General features: G+C 41.8%; 1 protein-coding gene across 8 annotated transcripts in view; it reads left to right on the top strand.

Annotated features, from left to right (window-relative positions):
* Nucleotides 1-20,907, top strand: part of SPECC1 (sperm antigen with calponin homology and coiled-coil domains 1) — a 519,798-nt gene that overhangs the window by 337,274 nt on the left and 161,617 nt on the right. For 5 of the 8 annotated variants that reach the window (XM_073667990.1, XM_073667989.1, XM_073667992.1 and 2 more), the window contains one exon: nt 6,654-6,731. The exons of 1 other annotated variant lie outside the window; for it this stretch is intronic. In XM_073667990.1, the coding sequence (XP_073524091.1) occupies nt 6,654-6,731 (78 nt within the window). Of the gene's footprint in view, nt 1-6,653; nt 6,732-10,880; nt 12,048-20,907 lie in introns of those variants that run through there. 2 more of the 8 variants (XM_073667996.1, XM_073667997.1) reach the window with 2 other exon arrangements.

Raw genomic sequence — 20,907 nt, forward strand, 5'->3', positions numbered from 1 at the left:
GATACTAGATTATCAAATGTCCGACATTTTGGAACTATATAAAATGAAAAACTTTGTAAAATTTCTTGAAAGTTTAAAGTACCTTGAATTATGCTATTTGTCACCAATGTTTTCAGCTAGCCATTAAAAGGTATCAACCACTGAGGACTCTCAAGGAGGGGACCTTTCATGCTGTGCAACTAATGGGGTCTGAGCAAAACCATGAAAAGACTCATTGGCTCTTCAGTGTCATTATCTGTTACTACAGTTTGTTCCATGCAGGTGAAAATTATTCTACAGATAGGTAATCCATATTAATGTGCTGGAGAACACCTTTAAGACAAATCAGTAGGTCCGAATGAGGATTGGGCATTACAGAAAGATAAGAGTAAGCGTCATTAGTAGATGAAGATCATATGACCCCCCACATTACGAAAGGAGTGAGTCACAGATGGTGCCCTCTTCAGCTATCCAGCATTTATAGCATATTTGATCTCTAATCTATCTGTTTCTTTTGCTCTTAATGCATTCTCTAGCTACTTTAATAATGGATATTGACTTGTCATTCAGCCTTTGTATGTATTACTTGTGGTGTTGTAAGGAGATGGACATATTGCCCACATTCCCCCGTGAACAAGTGTACTGTTGTATTGTGTAATGTGAACTGTGACATGCGTTAATGGTGTTAATGTTGTATGTTGCTCGAAGGTAGGGAGAGCTAAGGTTAACAGTTGGGACTAGCCCAGAGTGGGAGGGGCTAAGCTGAAGGAACACAGACCGTTTCCGGTCAGGACGTCAGATAGGGCCCAGTGTGCGTAAAGAGCAGACCTAAGGTCTGGTCAGTGAGCAATGCCGCATGATGTGGATGTCCCTAATGTGAGAGGAGATTGTTACAGAGGATATCGAGATCCTAGTGGAAAGAAGCCGAGAAGTGACCGAAAGATAGTGATCGAACGGAGACGGGTCCTGGGAGAGAGCGCCTAGCGGTACGGTCCAGAGTTTATAACTGAGAGGTAATGGGCCAAGACGGGAGAGAGTACGTGAGGTGAAGAGACTGCCCTGGGCAGGAGTTCCAGAGCATCAGTAGCAGAGAAGTTATGTACCAGCCATACTGGCAACATAGTTCCCCAGAGGGCAAAGACGACGTGGAACGACGGGTTGAGAATAGGACTCTTGCTAACTGGACTGTAGTGCAGGGCTGGGTTGTGCTTTGCTGAAGTAGATAGTGAAACAAGCGAGAAAGGAAGGAATAGAAATTGTGTTTGAATAAATGCTCCATATTTTGAAGGAAACATTCATAAAGATGTTTGCCCACTATAAAATTCCTGCAAAGTTATCGTTAAGTAAATAGTTTATTCTAGACTGGTGGTCTCCCTCATTGAAGTCCTCAATATCTGGTCCTGGCCAACCAGAGTCATCTGTAACATGCGGCCTACACAGGTGTAGCACGTCCAGAGCACTAGTCCACATACCCAGCGAGGACCCCGACCATCCTGTAACGTGCCGGGGCTTAAGAGACGAGTACCTCACCCACGACTACCGCCCCGCGCCACATTGGTGTCACAGGGATCCTTTAGGACTCCAAAAACAATTAAAGGTTGTTGCTTCTGTGAATATTGTTCAGAGTGGTGGCCATGTGAAGTGAACGGGGGCCTCTCTACTTTTCCCAACAGATGATATCAGGAGAGGGAAGGATCAGGCAGTTTCATTTCAAGAGAAAGCTGCGGATTTCTCGTTTTTCACCGATTTATAAACAGTGTACTCTCGGCTTAGCCAAGCATTTTTGTGTACGATGAAGTCAAATATATAGCTGTCTCTATTGGTACTTTTAACTCTTCAGAACTGGACTATTCTTCTTTTTTGTGCTTTTGTTTTTTGCTTCCCTCCCCTGTCGATATAGCCGTACGAGGGCTTAATTTTCTTGGGACGAGTTGTTGCTCTGAATGACAGCGTTTATTTTACTATATCATGTACTGATAAAAGCGAAAAAAAATCCAAGTGGGGTGAAATTGTGAAAAATCAAGTACAATTTTGCAATGGTTTTTCAGGTTTTGTTCTTACTGTGTTCAACATGCAGTAAAAATAACCTGCCAACATTTTCTAGGTCAATACAATTATGGCAATACCAAATTTATATAGCTTTTTTTTTAATAGTTTTATTTTTCTGTATATATTAGTAGTGAAACAAAATTCTTACGTTTTAAAAAATAATTACATTTTATTTCTGTAGTAATTTTTTTAAACACTTACCTTTTTTTTCCGGCGATGGAGCATTGTGAGGTTTTTTTTCTTTTTGTTAGCCAATACCAGAGTATTGCAGTATATGGTACAAATCATGGCCTCCTTTTGAAGGACACCCTGTAGCTGAACTTCAGAGGAATACCCAAGAAGCAGCAACATGGCTTCAGCAGGCTGCTGGCTGCCATGGTAACCCCTCGATCCCCCACAACCTTATCACAGGGTGCTGGTGAGCATGCGCACCTGCATTTGCGCTATTTAAATGCGCTATGTGACAGAGGCATTTAAATAATTAAGCAGTAGTAATCACTGCTAGCGCCAATCGCTGCTGTTACGGGCATCTGCTGGCTATCTATTACAGCTGGTATCTATCCTTTATGGAGCTGGAATACCTCCTGAGCCTGCTGCATACACGTGCACCTGACCGTGACATACAGTACAGACCAAAAGTTTGGACACACCTTCTCATTTAAAGATTTTTCTGTATTTTCTTGACTATGAAAATTGTACATTCACACTGAAGGCATCAAAACTATGAAATAACACATGTGGAATTATATACTTAACAAAAAAGTGTGAAACAACTGAAAATATGTCTTATATTCTAGGTTCTTCAAAGTAGGCACCTTTTGCTTTGATGACTGCTTTGCACACTCTTGGCATTCTCTTGATGAGCTTCAAGATGTAGTCACCGGAAATGATTTTCACTTCACAGGTGTGCCCTGTCAGGTTTAATAAGTGGGATTTCTTGCTTTATAAATGGGGTTGGGACCATCAGTTGTGTTGTGTAGAAGTCTGGTGGATACACAGCTGATAGTTCTACTGAATAGACTGTTAGAATTTGTATTATGGCAAGAAAAAAGCAACTAAGTAAAGAAAAACGAGTGGCCATCATTACTTTAAGAAATGAAGGTCAGTCAGTCCGAAAAATTGGGAAAACTTTGAAAGTGTCCCCAAGTGCAATTGCAAAAACCATCAAGCGGTACAAAGAAACTGGCTCACATGAGGACCGCCCCAGGAAAGGAAGACCAAGAGTCACCTCTGCTTCTGAGGATAAGTTTATCCGAGTCACCAGCCTCAGAAATCACAGGTTAACAGCAGCTCAGATTAGAGACTAGGTCAATGACACACAGTGTTCTATCAGCCGACACATCTCTTCAACAACTGTTAAGAGGAGACTTTGTGCAGCAGGCCTTCATGGTAAAATAGCTGCTAGGAAACCACTGCTAAGGATGGGCAACAAGCATAAGAGACTTGTTTGGGCTAAAGAACACAAGGAATGGACATTAGACCAGTGGAAATCTGTGCTTTGGTCTGATGAGTCCAAATTTGAGATCTTTGGTTCCAACCACCGTGTCTTTGTGTGACGCATAAAAGTTGAACGGATGGACTCTACATGCCTGGTTCCCACCGTGAAGCATGGAGGAGGAGGTGTGATGGTGTAGGGGTGCTTTGCTGGTGACAATGTTGGGCATTTATTCAAAATTGAAGGCATACTGAACCAGCATGGCTACCACAGCATCTTGCAGCGACATGCTATTCCATCTGGTTTACGTTTAGTTGGACCATCATTTATTTTTCAACAGGACAATGACCCCAAACACACCTCCAGGCTGTGTAAGGGCTATTTGCCAAGGAGGAGAGTGATGGGGTGCTACGCCAGATGACCTGGCCTCCACAGTCACCAGACCTGATCCCAATCGAGATTGTTTGGGGTGAGCTGGACCGCAGAGTGAAGGCAAAAGGGCCAACAAGTGCTAAGCATCTCTGGGAACTCCTTCAAGATTGTTGGAAGACCATTTCCGGTGACTATCTCTTTAAGCTTATCAAGAGAATGCCAAGAGTGTGCAAAGCAGTCATCAAAGCAAAAGGTGGCTACTTTGAAGAACCTAGAATATAAGACATATTTTCAGTTGTTTCACACTTTTTTGTTAAGTATATAATTCCACATGTGTTAATTCATAGTTTTGATGCCTTCAGTGTGAATGTACAATTTCCATAGTCAAGAAAATATAGAAAAATCTTAAAATGAGAAGGTGTGTCCAAATTTTTGGTCCGTACTGTACATGTATGGCACGTATCGCAAAGAGAGAGATTTAGTTTAGTTCTACAACATAATAGGCACGGCCGGCGTTGGGGGTGAAGACTAGGTAATTGCCCAGGGTTCCTACTCTCTTGGGGGCCCCAGCATCCACAGCAGGAGCTTCACTGATCATAGCATCAATCTCTCACAGCGGCATTTAACACTAACCGGCAGGGGGACGCATCGTTCCATGCTCCAATCGGTGCGCCTGTGACGTGATCGCGGTGTGCCAATGGGTTGCCATGATAGTGGGGAGTCTGCTGATGATCCTCCTGTGAAAGCCAGTGTTTAGCTGATGTTCATAGGAGATCATGATTTTCCCTATACATAGCAGTACTGATGCTATATATAGTACAAGAGATAACTCCTTGCTCCACTACTTTCTTCTCTAGATACCACGAACAGCCGGGAGGCAGTTGCAGTGGCACAGTGTTCCAGAACCCTAGTCAGCCTGGTGAAGAGGTCTGCATCTTTTCAGCTTGCTCCCCAACTCAGAACTGACTCTGCTCAATCTCTGAGGCAGACCTGACCACTCCTCTCTAGCTGCCCCCTGTTAACCCCCCTGGTTGCTGGATGCTTCTCAAGCACAACACTATGTGTGGTATCTACCCTTCACACTCTTCCCTCCTTTTTAAATGTCGTCCTTGACATCTGCCTTCTACCTGGTTACCATAACCAGCCCCTTGGAGTTTTGATAGTTCTCCCCTAACTATCCTCAGATAGTGTTCCCCCAATACTGCCGCTTTAAATAAAGGTGAGGTGGTGGTAGTTGGACACTGTGGACCCCTCTCTTAGCACTTTCCATAAAAAATACATTTTCTCTCTATCTTTCTGTCGTCTCCCTGAAAGGAAAAAGCATTTATCATAATTTACACCAACAGTCGTTTCTTCAGCCAGAGCTTTTCATCAGTCTTCAACCAGCTTTCCCTAACTACCGCTAAACATTTCTATCACATTCACATATAAAGCATAAAAAATGGTGCTTAATAATTTTACTTTTTATTGCGTAAAATAGACTTTAGTATTAAGTATATAGGAGCTCTTTGTTAAAAATTACATTTTAGTAGATGATCCTATGAAACTGTTCTTCTTACTGACTCTCCAGTTTGTAAAACCTATTTTATTAAACATTTTTAAGTAATTCTTAATTAATATATGGCGTCCTGTGGTCAGAATTCTCATCTCTTGGTCAGAGTATGTGTGATTGTAAGTAATTACAAAGAGCGTCTCTTTCTGGAGCACCCGTCCTGTATGACACAGACAGCCCAATGATGTGAATGAATGTGTGTGTGTGGTTGAGCCTAGAACGTATGGGCTCTTGATGGTGTGTATGTATGTGCTCTGTGTATACATGCATGTGTGTTATGTGCGTGTGTAACATATGCTTGTGTCACATGGTGTATGTATATAGCATCCACATTTAGAAGTACTGACAGCGCAGACGAGAGTTCATAGGTGTAAACATGTCAGCAATTGCCCAACAAACAAGCTCATTCATCAGGTGATTGGATTGTTTATGGCTGAGCAAAAATCATTGTTCTCGGAAGCACATTGCCTGATGAATACTGCAGATGTGCTGCTGATAACATGATACTGTATGGGGACAGATTGATCTACTAGCGATTGTTCTGTGCCTGTCATTCTTCGTCGACCTGTGTGAGAGGACCGTACACAAGCGTTGAATGACTTCACTGTTGTCGATCGCGCTCATTTAACGGTCTGAACTCGACTCATGTAAATGAACCCTAATTGTTTGAGTGTGATGGTGCAGTAAGGTGGCATTTAGGGCCCCACTTTGTCTAAAACCGGCCCTTATAAAAGGTATGTTGCGGATTTAAAAATTCATCATTGAAAAAAGACTTGTGTGGATGGACTTTTGAAAACCCCATTCATGTGTATTGTACTGGCTTTATTATAGAATTTGGTCTGAAAAATCTGAAGCTAATCCATCACAGCTGAACATGGCCTAACTGCATAGTGCTAAACCCTAGTAATCGGAATCGTCAATTGTATTGAGGTTTTAGTAGATTTCCACCCAGAGACTTCTACATTTCCAAAAGTTGTCATCCCTAGGTCTCTGTTTATAGTTTACCATCACTGGGTATCATTTTGAACGAAAAATACTGAATGAAATAAAGGTAATATGATTCCCTGGCCTGACACTTCATGAGTTTTTTCCCCTATAATTGTAAGTATATGTAAAGTCTAGATTTTGGAGGACATATGGCTTTCAGCCTGAGGTTTTTGGACAAGCGCTGTGTAGACTCTTCCCAGTTAGATGCTTTGAACTTCATATAGGACATACAGTACTTTCCTGGCTCGTCTTACCTGATGTCATCCTTCTGCTGTTAAGGGGGAAAAAGATGCTCACGGCTGGAGATCTCCTGAAAACTGGCAAACTAGATACTGATGCAAGCAACATAAAACAGAGGTAAGACGTTAGAAAAGGACGCAAGGTGTAAACATGCGCTCAAAAATAGTCAGTGAGCTGCCTTAATTTTGCTTTGAGGGAGCGGAGTGACAGCCAATATGTCAAAAGTATAAGAGGTGCAGAGGTAGCAGTCACTCCCAGGCCTCTAACACCACTAAGCCAAAAGCCCCTCCACCATATTATTAGACACCAGTATTATACGGTAAATGGCACATGGTGAATGGAGGTCCTATTACAGGTATTGCCCTTGACCCTGGAGCTCCAAGTTACGTCTCTGGTTATGACGGCCTTTTATTTTCCGAAGGGGTTTCCAATACATCTAGGTGCATATATGACCAATAATATAGTGAAGCTGGGGGATGTGTTTCTGCGTGTTAGGCTTAGGTCACACATCCGCATTTCACTATCAGTGTATGAACTGCTATTTCTGGTCTGGCCGTGGGTCTCCTGACCGAAACTAACTGCCTTATACTGTATGTGCCTATGAGGCTGTTAATTCGGGTTAGTAGACCCACAGCCAGTCTGTAAATTGCTGCCCCATACGCAGACTGTTTGTTTTGGATGTGTGAAGCCGGCGTTAGTTAGATTTGTCATTATGGTAGTGGGGAACATCTGTGAGACAACCCTGTGAATACTGTATATAGGGTGTAATGATTCAGGGAGGTTTAATAAAATGATTCCACCTTAAAGTGAATCTGTCAGCAGGTTTTTGCTATGTAATCTGAAGACAGCAGGAGATAGGCAGAAATACAGAATTGACTTGTCAAAGTGCGAGCTCTAGTTTACTAACTGTGAAGGATTTATCCCTAAGAGATTAACATTGGTAGACTAGTCTGACTCCGCCCCCTCTTGTGATAAGCAGCTCACTGTCTATGGACTTTGAACATAGAGAGCCTGGTGTGGGCGGAGTTAGCTGTGGTGTGGGCGGGGGAAGCTTTCTCAGCTCTGCCTCATTGCTAAATCTAAAAGCTCTGATTGTTTGAGAACGGCTGCACCCAGTAATCTAAGTGATACATCATTGGATTCAGCTTCTCTTTACCTATATACACTGCTCTGAGATGAGGTAGCAAAATCCTGCTGACAGATTACCATGAGCACTATTAATCTGTGGAATAGCCGATCTCAAGATATAATAATAACAAATACTTATGTACATGTGTAAAATTCAATGTTGAGCGACACTCGGGATAAGGAAGGAAAAATTTGCTCTTAATGCAGACTGAATCTTGCATTATGGATGTACCTATACTTCATTCCCTTTATCTTTTCCCATCGCTTGGTTGTATTTGATGGACATATGTATTTTTTTTCAACCGTACGAATTATGCAATTCTGAAAAAAAATCTAGTTTAAAGTAAAAAAGATAGTTTATCCCCTTCATATGGCGCTATACACCCCTGCGACTGATCAAGTTCTGTTTGGCTATGTGACCGCTGCTGCCAACCAGTGATCGGTCAAGTGGCCAGATGTCAAGTAATTTTTAGCAGGCAAGTACGGAGATATGCTAGGGATGGGGAAACTTCAGAACCTGTGTGCTAGGGACTCGATGGTGGGTAGGTTTGTTTATTCCCTATGCAAGAATTTTCTGATGTCAAAAAGTCACAAAATTTGGAACAAGACTGATTTGCAAAAATGTTTTAGAAAAATTTTACATCTAAAAAGTCACCGGGCATAGGAAAAGGTGGTGTGGCAAACCTTCCTGTGACAAATTTGCTATAAATGTATGCCAGAAAACTGCCATACATTATATCTAAAATGTTTTCATTTTCTGGCGCACAGGCTACCCCAAATATACCTGTCATAATTGACAAAATTTACTCCAGCAGGTTTAGGACCAAGTAGGGAAACACCTGTCTTAATTAATTTCCCCCTATGAATGTATCATAAAAAATCTAAGTAATTGTACATTCCCCATTGCTCTTACTCACTGCTGGCCAAACATCTGGAGCATTCCACAACATATAGCTCCATTGTAAGCCAACAGGCCCCCTATGCAAATTGTGTATGCTAAAAAAGTGCTTTTTTCCTATATATGCCGGACAGTTATGCATTAGCAGAACATTTTTTGTTTGTTTTTATATAGGAAAGCTTAGTCTACTATACTTCCCTATGCATAGACACAATAAAAATGTATAGTGGGTGGTAGACATTCTTATTTACAATAAGAGGCATGACCAATGTATGCCCCTGCATGCTTATACTGTGGTATCTGTTACAAGCTTCCATTTTAAGTATGTCAAGAATACTCCTGATGTATATATCTCCAATGTATGCATACACGGGGACATGTGTTAGAGGCTTCCATTGTAGGTATATGTCAGAGAATACTCCCAATATATATCTCCAATGTAACCTAAAAGAAGATGTGAAAAGGGCCTAAAGTCCCCCCATACACATTAGAGTAATGATGGCTCATTGATATCGATAGGTTCAGCCGACACTCTAATGTATAAGGGGGCACTGACCGACAGATTTCGGAGGGAGATCGGACATGTTCAATTTCGGATTGCCGATTGTTTTCTTTTCCCAATGATAAGACTTCTCTGCTGGCAGTTTTCTTATAGAGAGCCATCGGCCGAAAAAGCGCTTCTGTGTATGGGAGAGAAGACTGAGATGGCTGTCGGCGAAACAACCGGCCAAAGCACCATTTAATGTGTATGCATGCCTTGAAGGGGTTTTCCCACAAACAGTTAATTTTAACCATCACGTTAATCAATATATCTTTGAATATTAACAGTTTCCACAATTGGATGTGTTTAAAAAAAATGTTCCTGTGCTGAGATAATCTTATAAATGTGCCCCTGCTGTGTACTGTGTAATGGCCGTGTCTGACCGTGCAGGAACATAGTCTGATCATACCACAGCTCCTGGGCAGAGAAGGAAGCAAAAGAGACCTTACAGTATGGAGGTAAAACATTGCTAAAAAATAGGCAGTGGAATGTTTTACCTCACAGAAAGAATCATCTGTGATCCCGTGCTGTCCTGTCTGTATACTCTTTTGCTTCCTCCCCTGCCCAGGAGCTGTGGTATGATCAGACCATGTTCCTGTACAGTCAGACACAGCCATTACACAGTACACAGCAGGGGCACATTTATAAGATTATCTCAGCACAGGAACATTTTATTTAAACACATCGAATTGTGGAAGTTATTATTATTCCAAGATCTATTAATTAAAATGTACTTTTGTTTGTGGGAAAACCCCTTTAAGGCAGTGCCCAGCCCAACTTTGTGTATCCTAATTCACAGCCTCATACATACAATGAGACTGTTAGTTGGGGTCAGGAGACCCAGAGTCAGTCGGGGCACTTAGGTCTGTACACGAACATGAAACATGGACACGTGAGGACAGCCTAAGGCTGGGTTCACACATGCTTATGTCATGGTCCGTATATGTCCCACAATACTCAACTGACCTTGAGGACTAACCCGGACTTACTACTTCATAGGCACATATGAGTTTGTGAGTTCGGGTTGGGAGACCCACGGTCAGTCTGGGCTTCGCAATTTGTAAACTGTCTGTAAAATATAGTTGACTGTACCCAGCCATTTTGGAAATGAGGCCAGTCGTGTCCGCAAATTGCCAATGGCTGCGGCAGCTGCCCTTGCATTACATGCATTATTCTGGGCTGTAAAATGGACCAAGTAGTGCATTCTACGATTTTTTTTCCCGCACAGGCCATCAGTTCGCAGGAAAAATGTGCACTGGCACATTGTTTTTTTTTAAGGTCCATGTGACTGATTGTATACTCATCCGAACGAGCCCTAATTGAAATGATAATTCTACTATTCATTCTAAGGAGAAGATATAAGCTCCAAGTCTTCTGGTTTAATCCCATACAGCAGCAGTACAACCATAGAGCCGCCCAGTCTCCCCATATAACTAATACATTTTAGCTGCAGTGACTACAAATATTTAAAGCCCTGCTGTCCCAGTTGTCTGTGCGTTTAGCCCTTTTTGTCCGTTCTGACACATTTGTGCTTTCTTTTTGTCCATGTCTAGCTACCTGTTTGCTTATTTTTGCATACGCACCCCCACATGCCTCGCTCAAGATATCACTATCTGTAACAGGAAGGGAATTATGTCATGAATTTAATAACTGCATTCTGCGCATGATCTCCCGTGACACATGTGCTCTATTTTTGCAGTTATGCTGCCTGTGCAAGCTAGCCATGGGAAGAAAGAGAAGCCATGGACCCCGAATGAGGCCGCACACTGACAGCTGTGGACTATAGCCAGTCATCCTAATCTCAGAGAGCCATATATTTAGTGTTCTGCTATGTAGTATTATTGTGTTGAAAGGGATAACAGTAAACTGCAGATCCATGAGCAAATATTGTGTTATGCAGTCGTTTATTTTATGCTGTATTTCTGGCAATGTGGCCATTCTATTAACTTTGAGTTTGTGCATTTATATAAATATTAATATTTGTGCTCATGTGATACTTTGGTCCTGCTCTTTTTTTTTTTTTTTTTTCCTTTCTTTTTATATATGTAGCAACCTCTTTGTAATACATTTTGCAGCCACTAGATGTCAGTGTTAGAAGGTGATTGAATGTATGCTGAAACATTCCCACTATTGCACTATAGGCTGCTGTGAGTCCAGGAAGCATACCTCTTTAATTTTGTATAATTAGGTTATATGGAAGAGTGAATGGAAAACGATCACCTTCCTTGGTTAATGAAGTGTCTCAATATGTTCTTGATTTAAATTTCTGACTAATTTTAGCCCATGATTAGAATTCTTCCATGGGCTCCATATTCTCCATCTTTACATTTAGAAAACATCATCCCTTCCTTAATATATTTTATGAAATGTTAGTGTTGATCACAATTTACATCCGCAAACATTGGAAACTTGTAATATTTTAAGGCTGTGGGTATGTGTAGACCTTCATCAAATTTCCTCCTTGCGTTTACTTCGGCTCTGTTCACATTAGTTTTAATGCATGTCAGTTTTTCCTTTATCTTTAATGCAAGAATAGTGCAATCTGTATGCTGTCCTTGATGTCAGAGATAATGGAGCTCTGGCTGACACCTTTTATTACAATAGGACCAGCCTACTATCCTTTTGAAAACCGATCCAGCACCGTTTTATAGCTTCATTATATTGAAATGTAACAAACAAATTAACTCTCCCATAGGGGGAAAAAAGTTGCTGTTGCTAGTGCCACCTACAGGAAGCAGCTACTCTAGAAGTCGATGTACAAGCCTAAAATAAAAGCTTAGAGATGTGACCAGAGATCTTAACCAAGCTAGACACCCATTTTGAATCTTGTTTCAGGGAACTTAAAGGGGTATTCCCATCTCCAAGATCCTATCCCAATATGTAGTAATAATATTAGCAAGTACCTCCAATTAGAAATGTAGTATAGTTCTTCTGATTCGCTATGTTGCTTACACCATCTGCAGGGCATTGCAGTAGCTTAGGTATCCATGGTTATGACCACTAACAACTAACTGTCACTATATGAGTGGTCGTACCCATGAATACCTAAGCTACTGCAATGCCCTACATATAGGGTAAGCGACATAGCGAATCAGAAGAACTGTACTACATTTCTAACTGGAGGTATTTGCTCATATTATTATTATGGGATTGTCAGGGATGATAGCCATTGAGCAAGAAATTGTTTCACTGACAGCTATTAATAAATAGGTGTCTCGTTTTCCCTGTTTGAATGAAGTAGTGGGTATGCATGTGGAGTGCTGCTCCAAAAATTCAACACCCCCATGTACATTAGTCAGTAGTCGGCTGCGCAACCTTTTTGCTGGCAGCTATTTCCTCCTCTGTGTAAAAGCTGCTGCCAGGATCCTCTGACTGCAGCTCATCCCATGGAAAATAAAAGAATCAGCCACTAGAAATCCAGCAGGTTGGATCCTTCTCTCAGTTGGGAGGCCCTCGTACACATTAGACTGTCGGCTGATTTCGGAGAGTTTGCCAAACATAAGTCTTTAGTCCAATGTTTATGGGGGCCATTACTGGCAGAGATAGCAAGACTATGTCCCCAGATAGGTGATAAGTTGCGATTCTGAGTAAATCAGTTTTAAAGGGAACTTGTCATGTAAAAAAAAACTTTACTAACCAGATATGGGGTTAGTCTGCATGTTAATAGCGTTCTGAAGCAGCCCTCTGCCCGCTCTTGAGAGCCCTGCTGCCGGGAGGAAATTAACTTTATTCCTCCGGTGAGCCTCGGGCTTTCAGTCATAGGGGTAGGCCGGCGCGACTGCAGTTACCGCTCCGTGCATAATGAGCCACGGCTGATACCAGGCCCCGCCACTGACTGACAGCCAGCTCGTATGAGTGACCATATATATGAGTACAGAAGCTGTGCCCATGCCATTGATGCAGGAGTCTAGTAGTCACTGACAGCCCTACTCCCACTTTAACCACCAGGCTCAGAGTTTTGATTCATTAGGGTATGTGCACACAGTCTTTTCCAGGCAGGTTTGCTCAAAATCCCAACCCACATAGTCCTCCATACAGAATAATGGGCCCCACATAGTCCTCCATACAGTATAATGGCCCCACATAGCCCTCCGTACAGAATAATGGGCCCCACATAGCCCTCCGTACAGAATAATGGGCCCCACATAGCCCTCCATACAGAATAATGGCCCCACATAGTCCTCCATACAGAATAATGGCCCCACATAGTCCTCCATACAGAATAATGGGCCCCACATAGTCCTCCATACAGTATAATGGCCCACACTGTCCTCCATACAGAATAATGGGCCCCCCATAATCCTCCATACAGAATAATGGGCCCCACATAGTCCTCCATACAGAATAATGGGCCCCACATAGTCCTCCATACAGAATAATGGCCCCACATAGTCCTCCATACAGAATAATGGGCCCCACATAGTCCTCCATACAGTATAATGGCCCACACTGTCCTCCATACAGAATAATGGGCCCCCCATAATCCTCCATACAGAATAATGGGCCCCACATAGTCCTCCATACAGAATAATGGGCCCCACATAGTCCTCCATACAGTATAATGGCCCACACTGTCCTCCATACAGAATAATGACCCCACATAGTCCTCCATACAGAATAATGGGCCCCACATAGTCCTCCATACAGAATAATGGGCCCCACATAGTCCTCCATACAGTATAATGGCCCACACTGTCCTCCATACAGAATAATGACCCCACATAGTCTTCCATACAGAATAATGGGCCACACACAGTCCTCCATACAGAATAATGGGCCTCACATAGTCCTCCATACAGAATAATGGGCCCCACATAGTCCTCCATACAGAATAATGGGCCTCACATAGTCCTCCATACAGAATAATGGGCCCCACATAGTCCTCCATACAGAATAATGGGCCTCACATAGTCCTCCATACAGAATAATGGGCCCCACATAGTCTTCCATACAGAATAATGGGCCTCACATAGTCCTCCATACAGTATAATGGGCCCCACATAGTCCTCCATACAGTATAATTGCCCACACTGTCCTCCATACACAATAATGACCCCACATAGGGGTTCTGGTGTTGCGGGCCAAATATAATCATTCTGCGTTCAAGATTTGGCCCACGGGCCAGAGTTTGTCATGTATGTTTTAGGCAGTTAAAAAAACAATGGTGATAAAGAATTTGCAAAAATGAATGAAAAGATGGTGAAATAGATGCTTCAGTAAAAAAAAAACAAAAAAAAACACCTCTACGTTTCCTGAAGTGTGTTCTGCTTGAAAAACTCTGTGGGTTCACGTACATCTAAAAATTGTTGAGACATCACGCACGCACACCCTTAGATGCCATTATCGATAGCAACAGTAGTAACTAGGTGGTTAGATAGACAGATGGGCTCCCTCTGGTTCACAATCAGTGCCCCCAGACCTGCAATGGCTATCTAGTGTCAGACTGGGGTGCCAAGGGCCCACCAGTAACCAATTCCAGGGCCCCACTTTTCAGGTACATGCAAATGTGACATTATCCTCAATCACAAATTTATATAACAATGAACTGGGTAGATTGTTAAATGAATAAAATGCTGCCTTTGTCTATATATAGTGATTCAAGTATATTGTGCCAAGTACTACTCATATAAGAGGGTGGTGGCCCACCGGAGGATTCTCCTGTTCTCCTGTGGGCCAGTCCAAGCCTGGGCCTATTAGACCCTGCCAGACACTCATTCTAATGGATTACCTATGAACAGACAATTACATAATGAAACTGTGAAATCTTCAAGTGAGACTAGACATGACATTAAGGTTTAATAGGTATTTATTCTCCTTGAAAACAGAGGTGTGATGGAGATGTGTAGTGAGTGATGGTAATGAGTGATGAGGGCTAACAATACACAATGATCCACCTCTCGTACCATTCTGTGATCTAAACCTGCCTGTGATGAGGTGGGCTGGATATGCTAAATTTGTATAATAAAACTTATTTATAACTATTTAAATATTTGATACCGATATTGTCAAAACCAGCTTGTAATATACCGTAGTAAAATTTCAAAGTTATTACAAAGACCATATAAGCACGTTCATGAGATGTGATGCGAAGGAGAAAAATGATGCCCAAGAATCCTAAAAATCAGAATCACATACCTTCAAATAGAGCCGCCACCTTTCTACTTTTCGCTTGGCCCTCTCTCAAATGTATCCCAGATACGTTTATGTGAAACTAATGTATTTTTTATGAAGTGCTTAAATACTGAAAAAGTGATTGTTTGCTGCCAAAGTCTCTGTTTTCTTGGCAGCAAAAAAAATTGTTGTTATTCAAATCTGATATTTTCCTACACAAATAAAGCATCTGATGTATAATGTTCTCCTTGTGGTTGTTTTTATTACCGTGGATGTTAGCGGGTAATGAAGCAGAAGGGATTTAGTGATCTTTTATCATCTGTTTTATGTGTTAGCCTATGTACAGTACTTGTAGCTGGTATAATAGCGGAACATCTTGGAATGAGGATAAACATTGTAATATGAATTCTCTGCAGTTTGTACCTTTTTTTATGGTTATAGTTCTCAATAATCATGCCCCCGCCACTAACCTCTGATAAAAACAACGCTGATGACTTTGGCGCTATGTTCATCCTTACTGTCTCATCCATGTCAGTCCCGTCAGAGGGGAAGGAGATGTGACTGTGACTTCTAAGTATGATCTCGATTACCATCTTCTGTATCCAGTAGGATGAAACACGCAAGGTGGGCTGCGCTGCTGGAGTAAATCGATTCTTCAGTAATGATGATCAAAGGTTTTTTTTTAATTTCGATACCATATCTGCATCTTTATCAAGTGAAAAAACCTAATAGTTGCCATTTTCTGAAACTGCCATGTGTAGTCAGATTTTGAATTTAGATTAAAGGGTCGCTTTTAATGTCATACCTTGCACATACAGGTGCATCTCACTAAATTAGAATATCATGAAAAAGTTAATTTATTTTAGTTCTTCAATACAAAAAGTGAAACTCCTATTATATAGAGTCATTACAAAGAGAGTGATCTATTTCAAGTGTTTATTTCTGTTAATGTTGATTATGGCTTACAGCCAATGAAAACACAAAAGTCATTATCTCCGTAAATTAGAATACTTTATAACAGCTTGAAAAATGTTTTTAAAATCCGAAATGTTGTCCTACTGAAATATATGTTCAGTAAATGCCCTCAATACTTGGTCGGGGCTCCTTTTGCATCAATTACTGCATCAATGCGGCGTGGCATGGAGGCGATCAGCCTGTGGCACTGCTGAGGTGTTATGGAAGCCCAGGTGGCTTTGATAGCAGCCTTCAGCTCGTCTGCATTGTTGGGTCTGGTGTCTCTCATCTTCCTCTTGACAATACCCCATAGATTCTCTATAATAGATTCTCTATGGGGTTAAGGTCAGGCGAGTTTGCTGCCAATCAAGCACAGTGATACTGTTGTTTGTAAACCAGGTGTTGGTACTTTTGGCAGTGTGGACAGGTGCCAAGTCCTGCTGGAGAATGACATTTCCATCTCCAAAAAGCTTGTCGCAGAGGGAAGCATGAAGTGCTCTAAAATTTCCTGGTAGACAGCTGCGCTGATTTTGGTCTTGATAAAACACAGTGGACCTGCACCAGCCGATGACATGGCTCCCCAAACCATCACTGATTGTGGAAACTTCACACTAGACCTCCAGCAGCTTGGATTGTGGCCTCTCCACTCTTCCTCCAGACTCTGGGACCTTGATTTCAAATGAAAATTGGAGCTCTGGGACATTGTGGAGTGTGTCAATGACTGCCTTCTGGACATCTGTCAAGTCAGCAGCCTTCCCCATGATTGTGGAGCCTACTGAAACAGACTAAGGGACCTTTTTAAACGCTTAGGAAGCCTTTGCAGGTGCTTTTTGTTAATTATTGTAATTTACTGAGATAATGACTTTTGTGTTTTCATTGGCTGTAAGCCATAATTTTCAACATTAACAGAAATAAACACTTGAAATAAATCACTCTGTTTGTAATTACTCTATATAATGAGTTTCACTTTTTGTATTGAAGAACTGAAATAAATTAACTTTTTGATGATATTCTAATTTAGTGAGATGCACCTGTATAATAAAGCTATGCACTATCCAAATAACACAGATCCCACACAAGACCGCCATTCAGTGTCTGCTTATTACATAACCAATGTTCCTATTATATATTTATACAATTAACAAGGTTGAAAAAAACAGAGGTCCATTAACCCCTTTACAGCCCATGACGTATTAATACGCGTCTGTGCCCTGGGCTTTAAGAGCCTGACCCGTATTAATACGTCATGGCGATCGCGCGCGCACACAGGCTGTGCGGGCGCGATCGCCGCCGGGTGTCAGCTGATAGTACCGGGTGTCAGCTGTGACAATGTGCAGGGAGCGGTCCCGCACCGCTCCCGGCACGTTAACCCCAGCAATGCTGCGATCGAAGTCGATCGCAGCATTCCGGTGCATAAATGGAGGTGACCGCAATACTCACCTCCTCTTCCGGCCTCCAGCGCTGTCTGCCGCGGCTTCCCGGGTGTTGCCATGACGACCCGATGTTGTCATGACAACATCCGGGTCACCAGACAGCAGGAAGATTGTTTGCTCATGCGCAGTGCATGAGCAAACAATCGTCTCGCTGTGCAGCACTGACTGCCTGCATAGCACAGGGATGGTGCTCCATCCCTATGCTATGCAGGCGATCAGAATAAAAAAAGTGAAAGTCCCAGAGTGGGACAAAGTAAAAAAGTGAAAAAAAAAAAAAAAAAATTGTAAAAATATTTAAAAAAAAAATAATCCACCAAAAATCAATATATAATGTACCCATCAATAAATATTCTGAAAAAAACAATAAAAGTACACATATTTGGTATCGCCACGTCCGGAACGACCCGACCTATAAAACTGTCCCACTAGTTAACCCCTTCAGTGAACACGGTAAAAAAATAAAATAAAAAACGAAGCAAAAAACAATGCTTTATCATCATTCCGCCAAACAAAAAATGGAATAACACGCGATCAAAAAGACGAATATAAATAAAAATGGTACCGCTGAAAACGTCATCTTGTCCCGCAAAAAACAAGCCACCATACCGCTCCATCATCCGAAAAATCAAAAAGTTATAGCTCTCAGAATAAAGCGATGCAAAAAAAAAATTTTTTCTATAAAATGGCTTTTATTGTGTAAAAGCGCCAAAACATAGAAAAACGATATAAATGTGGTACCGCTGTAAACGTACTGACCTGAAGAATAAAGCTACCTTTTGTTTATTCTGCCTCCCAAAAGCTGAAATAGAAAGCGATCAAAAAATGTCACGTGCCTGAAAATGGCACCAATAAAAAGGTCAACTTGTCCCGCAAAAAACAAGCCATCACATGACTCTGTCGGCCAAAATATGGAAAAATTATAGCTCTCAAAATATGGCGATGCAAAAACTAGATATTACAAAATATGTGTCTTTTAGTGTGTGACAGCTGTCAGTCATAAAAACCCGATATGATTCTGGTATTTCTGTAGTCGCATCGACCCGAAGAATAAAGTAATCTCATCACTTATACCGCACGAGGAACGGCGTAAAAAATAAGTGCTGGGGTTGGGGTTAGGGTTGTGCTAATGTTAGGGTTGGGGTCAGGGTTGGGCTAGGGTAGGGTTAGGGTTGTTGTTTTTTTTTATAAAAAAAAAAAAAAATGACGATATGGCAACTAGTGTTGAACGCAAGTGCTCGCTACTTGAGTTTGCATCGGGTGCTCGGGTATGCATTGAGTATCGCGGGTGCTCGAGTCTCCGCCCCATATGCTTTGCGGCCAAAAAAACCTTGCGGGGATTGCCTGCCATGCTCGAGCGATCCCCGCATGTTTTTTTTGGGGTGTCTAATAACCGTGAAACATGCGGGCGGGGACTCGAGCATTTCACTTGAGCACCCGTCATACATGGTGCATACCTGAGTACCCGATGCAAACTCAAGTAGTGAGCACTTGCGCTCAAGACTAATGACAACTTATTCAATATGATGACCTAATGTCATCAAATTCTGTGTCGTACCCCTGGGTTCAAAATGTTCACTATACCCCTTGATAAAATCCTTGAGGGGTGTAGTTTCCAAAATGGGGTCACTTGTGGGGGGTTTCAACTATTTAGACACATCAGGGGCTCTTCAAACGCGACATGGCGTCCGCTCTCGATTCCAGCCAATTTTGCGTTCAAAAAGTCACACAGTGCTCCTTCCCTTCTGAACTCTGCCGTGCGCCCAAACACTGTATTTTCCCCACATATGGGGTATTGGCGTACTCAGGAGGAATTGCACAAAAGTTTTTGGGGTCCATTTTCTCCTCTTACCCTTGTGAAAATAAAAAAATTGGGGCTAAAACATCATTGTTGTGGAAAAAGTTTGATTTTTTTATTTTCACGGCTCCATGTTATAAACTTCTGTAAAGGACTTGGGGGTTCAGGGTGCTCACCACACATCTAGATAAGTTCCCTGAGGGTCTAGTTTCCAAAATGGTGTCACTTGTGGGGGGTTTCCACTGTTTAGGCACATCAGGGGCACATCCGCTAATTATTCAAGCAAATTTTACATTCAAAAAGTCAAATGGCACTCCTTCCCTTCCGAACCCTGCCGTGCGCCCAAACAGTGGTTTTCCCCCACATATGGGGTATCTGCTTACTCAGGAGAAATTGAACAACAAACTGCATGGTGCAATTTCTCCTGTTAGTGGGGGCTGAAAAACATTTTTGTGGGAAAAATGTGAAAATTTTATTTTTACGGCTCAATGTTATAAACTTCTGTGAAGCACCTGGGGGTTCAATGTGCTCACCGCACATCTAGATAAGTTCCCTGAGGGGTCTAGTTTCCAAAATGGTGTCACTTGTGGGGGGTTTCCACTGTTTAGGCACATCAGGGGCTCTCCAAATGCAACATGGCGTCCGCTAATTATTCAAGCAAATTTTACATTCCAAAAGTCAAACGGCGCTCCTTCCCTTCCGAACCCTGCCGTGCGCCCAAACAGTGGTTTTCCCCCACATATGGGGTATCTTCTTACTCAGGAGAAATTGCACAACAAATTTTGGGGTCCATTTTTTCCTGTTACCCCTGCGAAAATAAAAAAAAATTGGGTCTAAAGTAACATTTTTGTGAAAAAAGTTAAATGTTCATTTTTTTCTTCCACATTCCAAAAATTCCTGTGAAGCACCCAAAGGGTTAATAAAGTTCTTGAATGTGGTTTTGAGCACCTTGAGGGGTGCAGTTTTTAGAATGGTGTCACTTTTGGGTATTTTCTGTCATAAAGACCCCTCAAAGTGACTTTACATATGATGTGGTCCCTAAAAAAATGGTTTTGTAAATTTTTTTAGAAAAATTAGAAATCGCTGGTCAACTTTTAACCCTTATAGCTCCCCAATAAAAAAAAATTTTGGTTCCAAAATTGTGCTGATGTAAAGTAGACATGTGGGAAATGTTATTTATTAACTATTTTGTGTGACATATCTCTCTTATTTAAGGGCATAAAAATTAAAATTTTTAAAATTGCTAAATTTTCACCAAATTTCCATTTTTTTCACAAATAAATGCAAGTGATATCGAAGAAAATTTACCACAATCATGAAGTACAATATGTCACGAAAAAACATTCTCAGAATCAGGGGGATCCGTTGAAGCGTTCCAGAGTAATTACCTCATAAAGTGACAGTGGTCAGAATTGTAAAAATTGGCCCGGTCA

The sequence above is a fragment of the Phyllobates terribilis genome, unplaced genomic scaffold, assembly GCF_046119375.1.
Source record: "Phyllobates terribilis strain yellow unplaced genomic scaffold, ASM4611937v1 Scaffold_2__4_contigs__length_985480577, whole genome shotgun sequence".
In the NCBI taxonomy this organism is placed as follows: Eukaryota; Metazoa; Chordata; class Amphibia; order Anura; family Dendrobatidae; genus Phyllobates; species Phyllobates terribilis.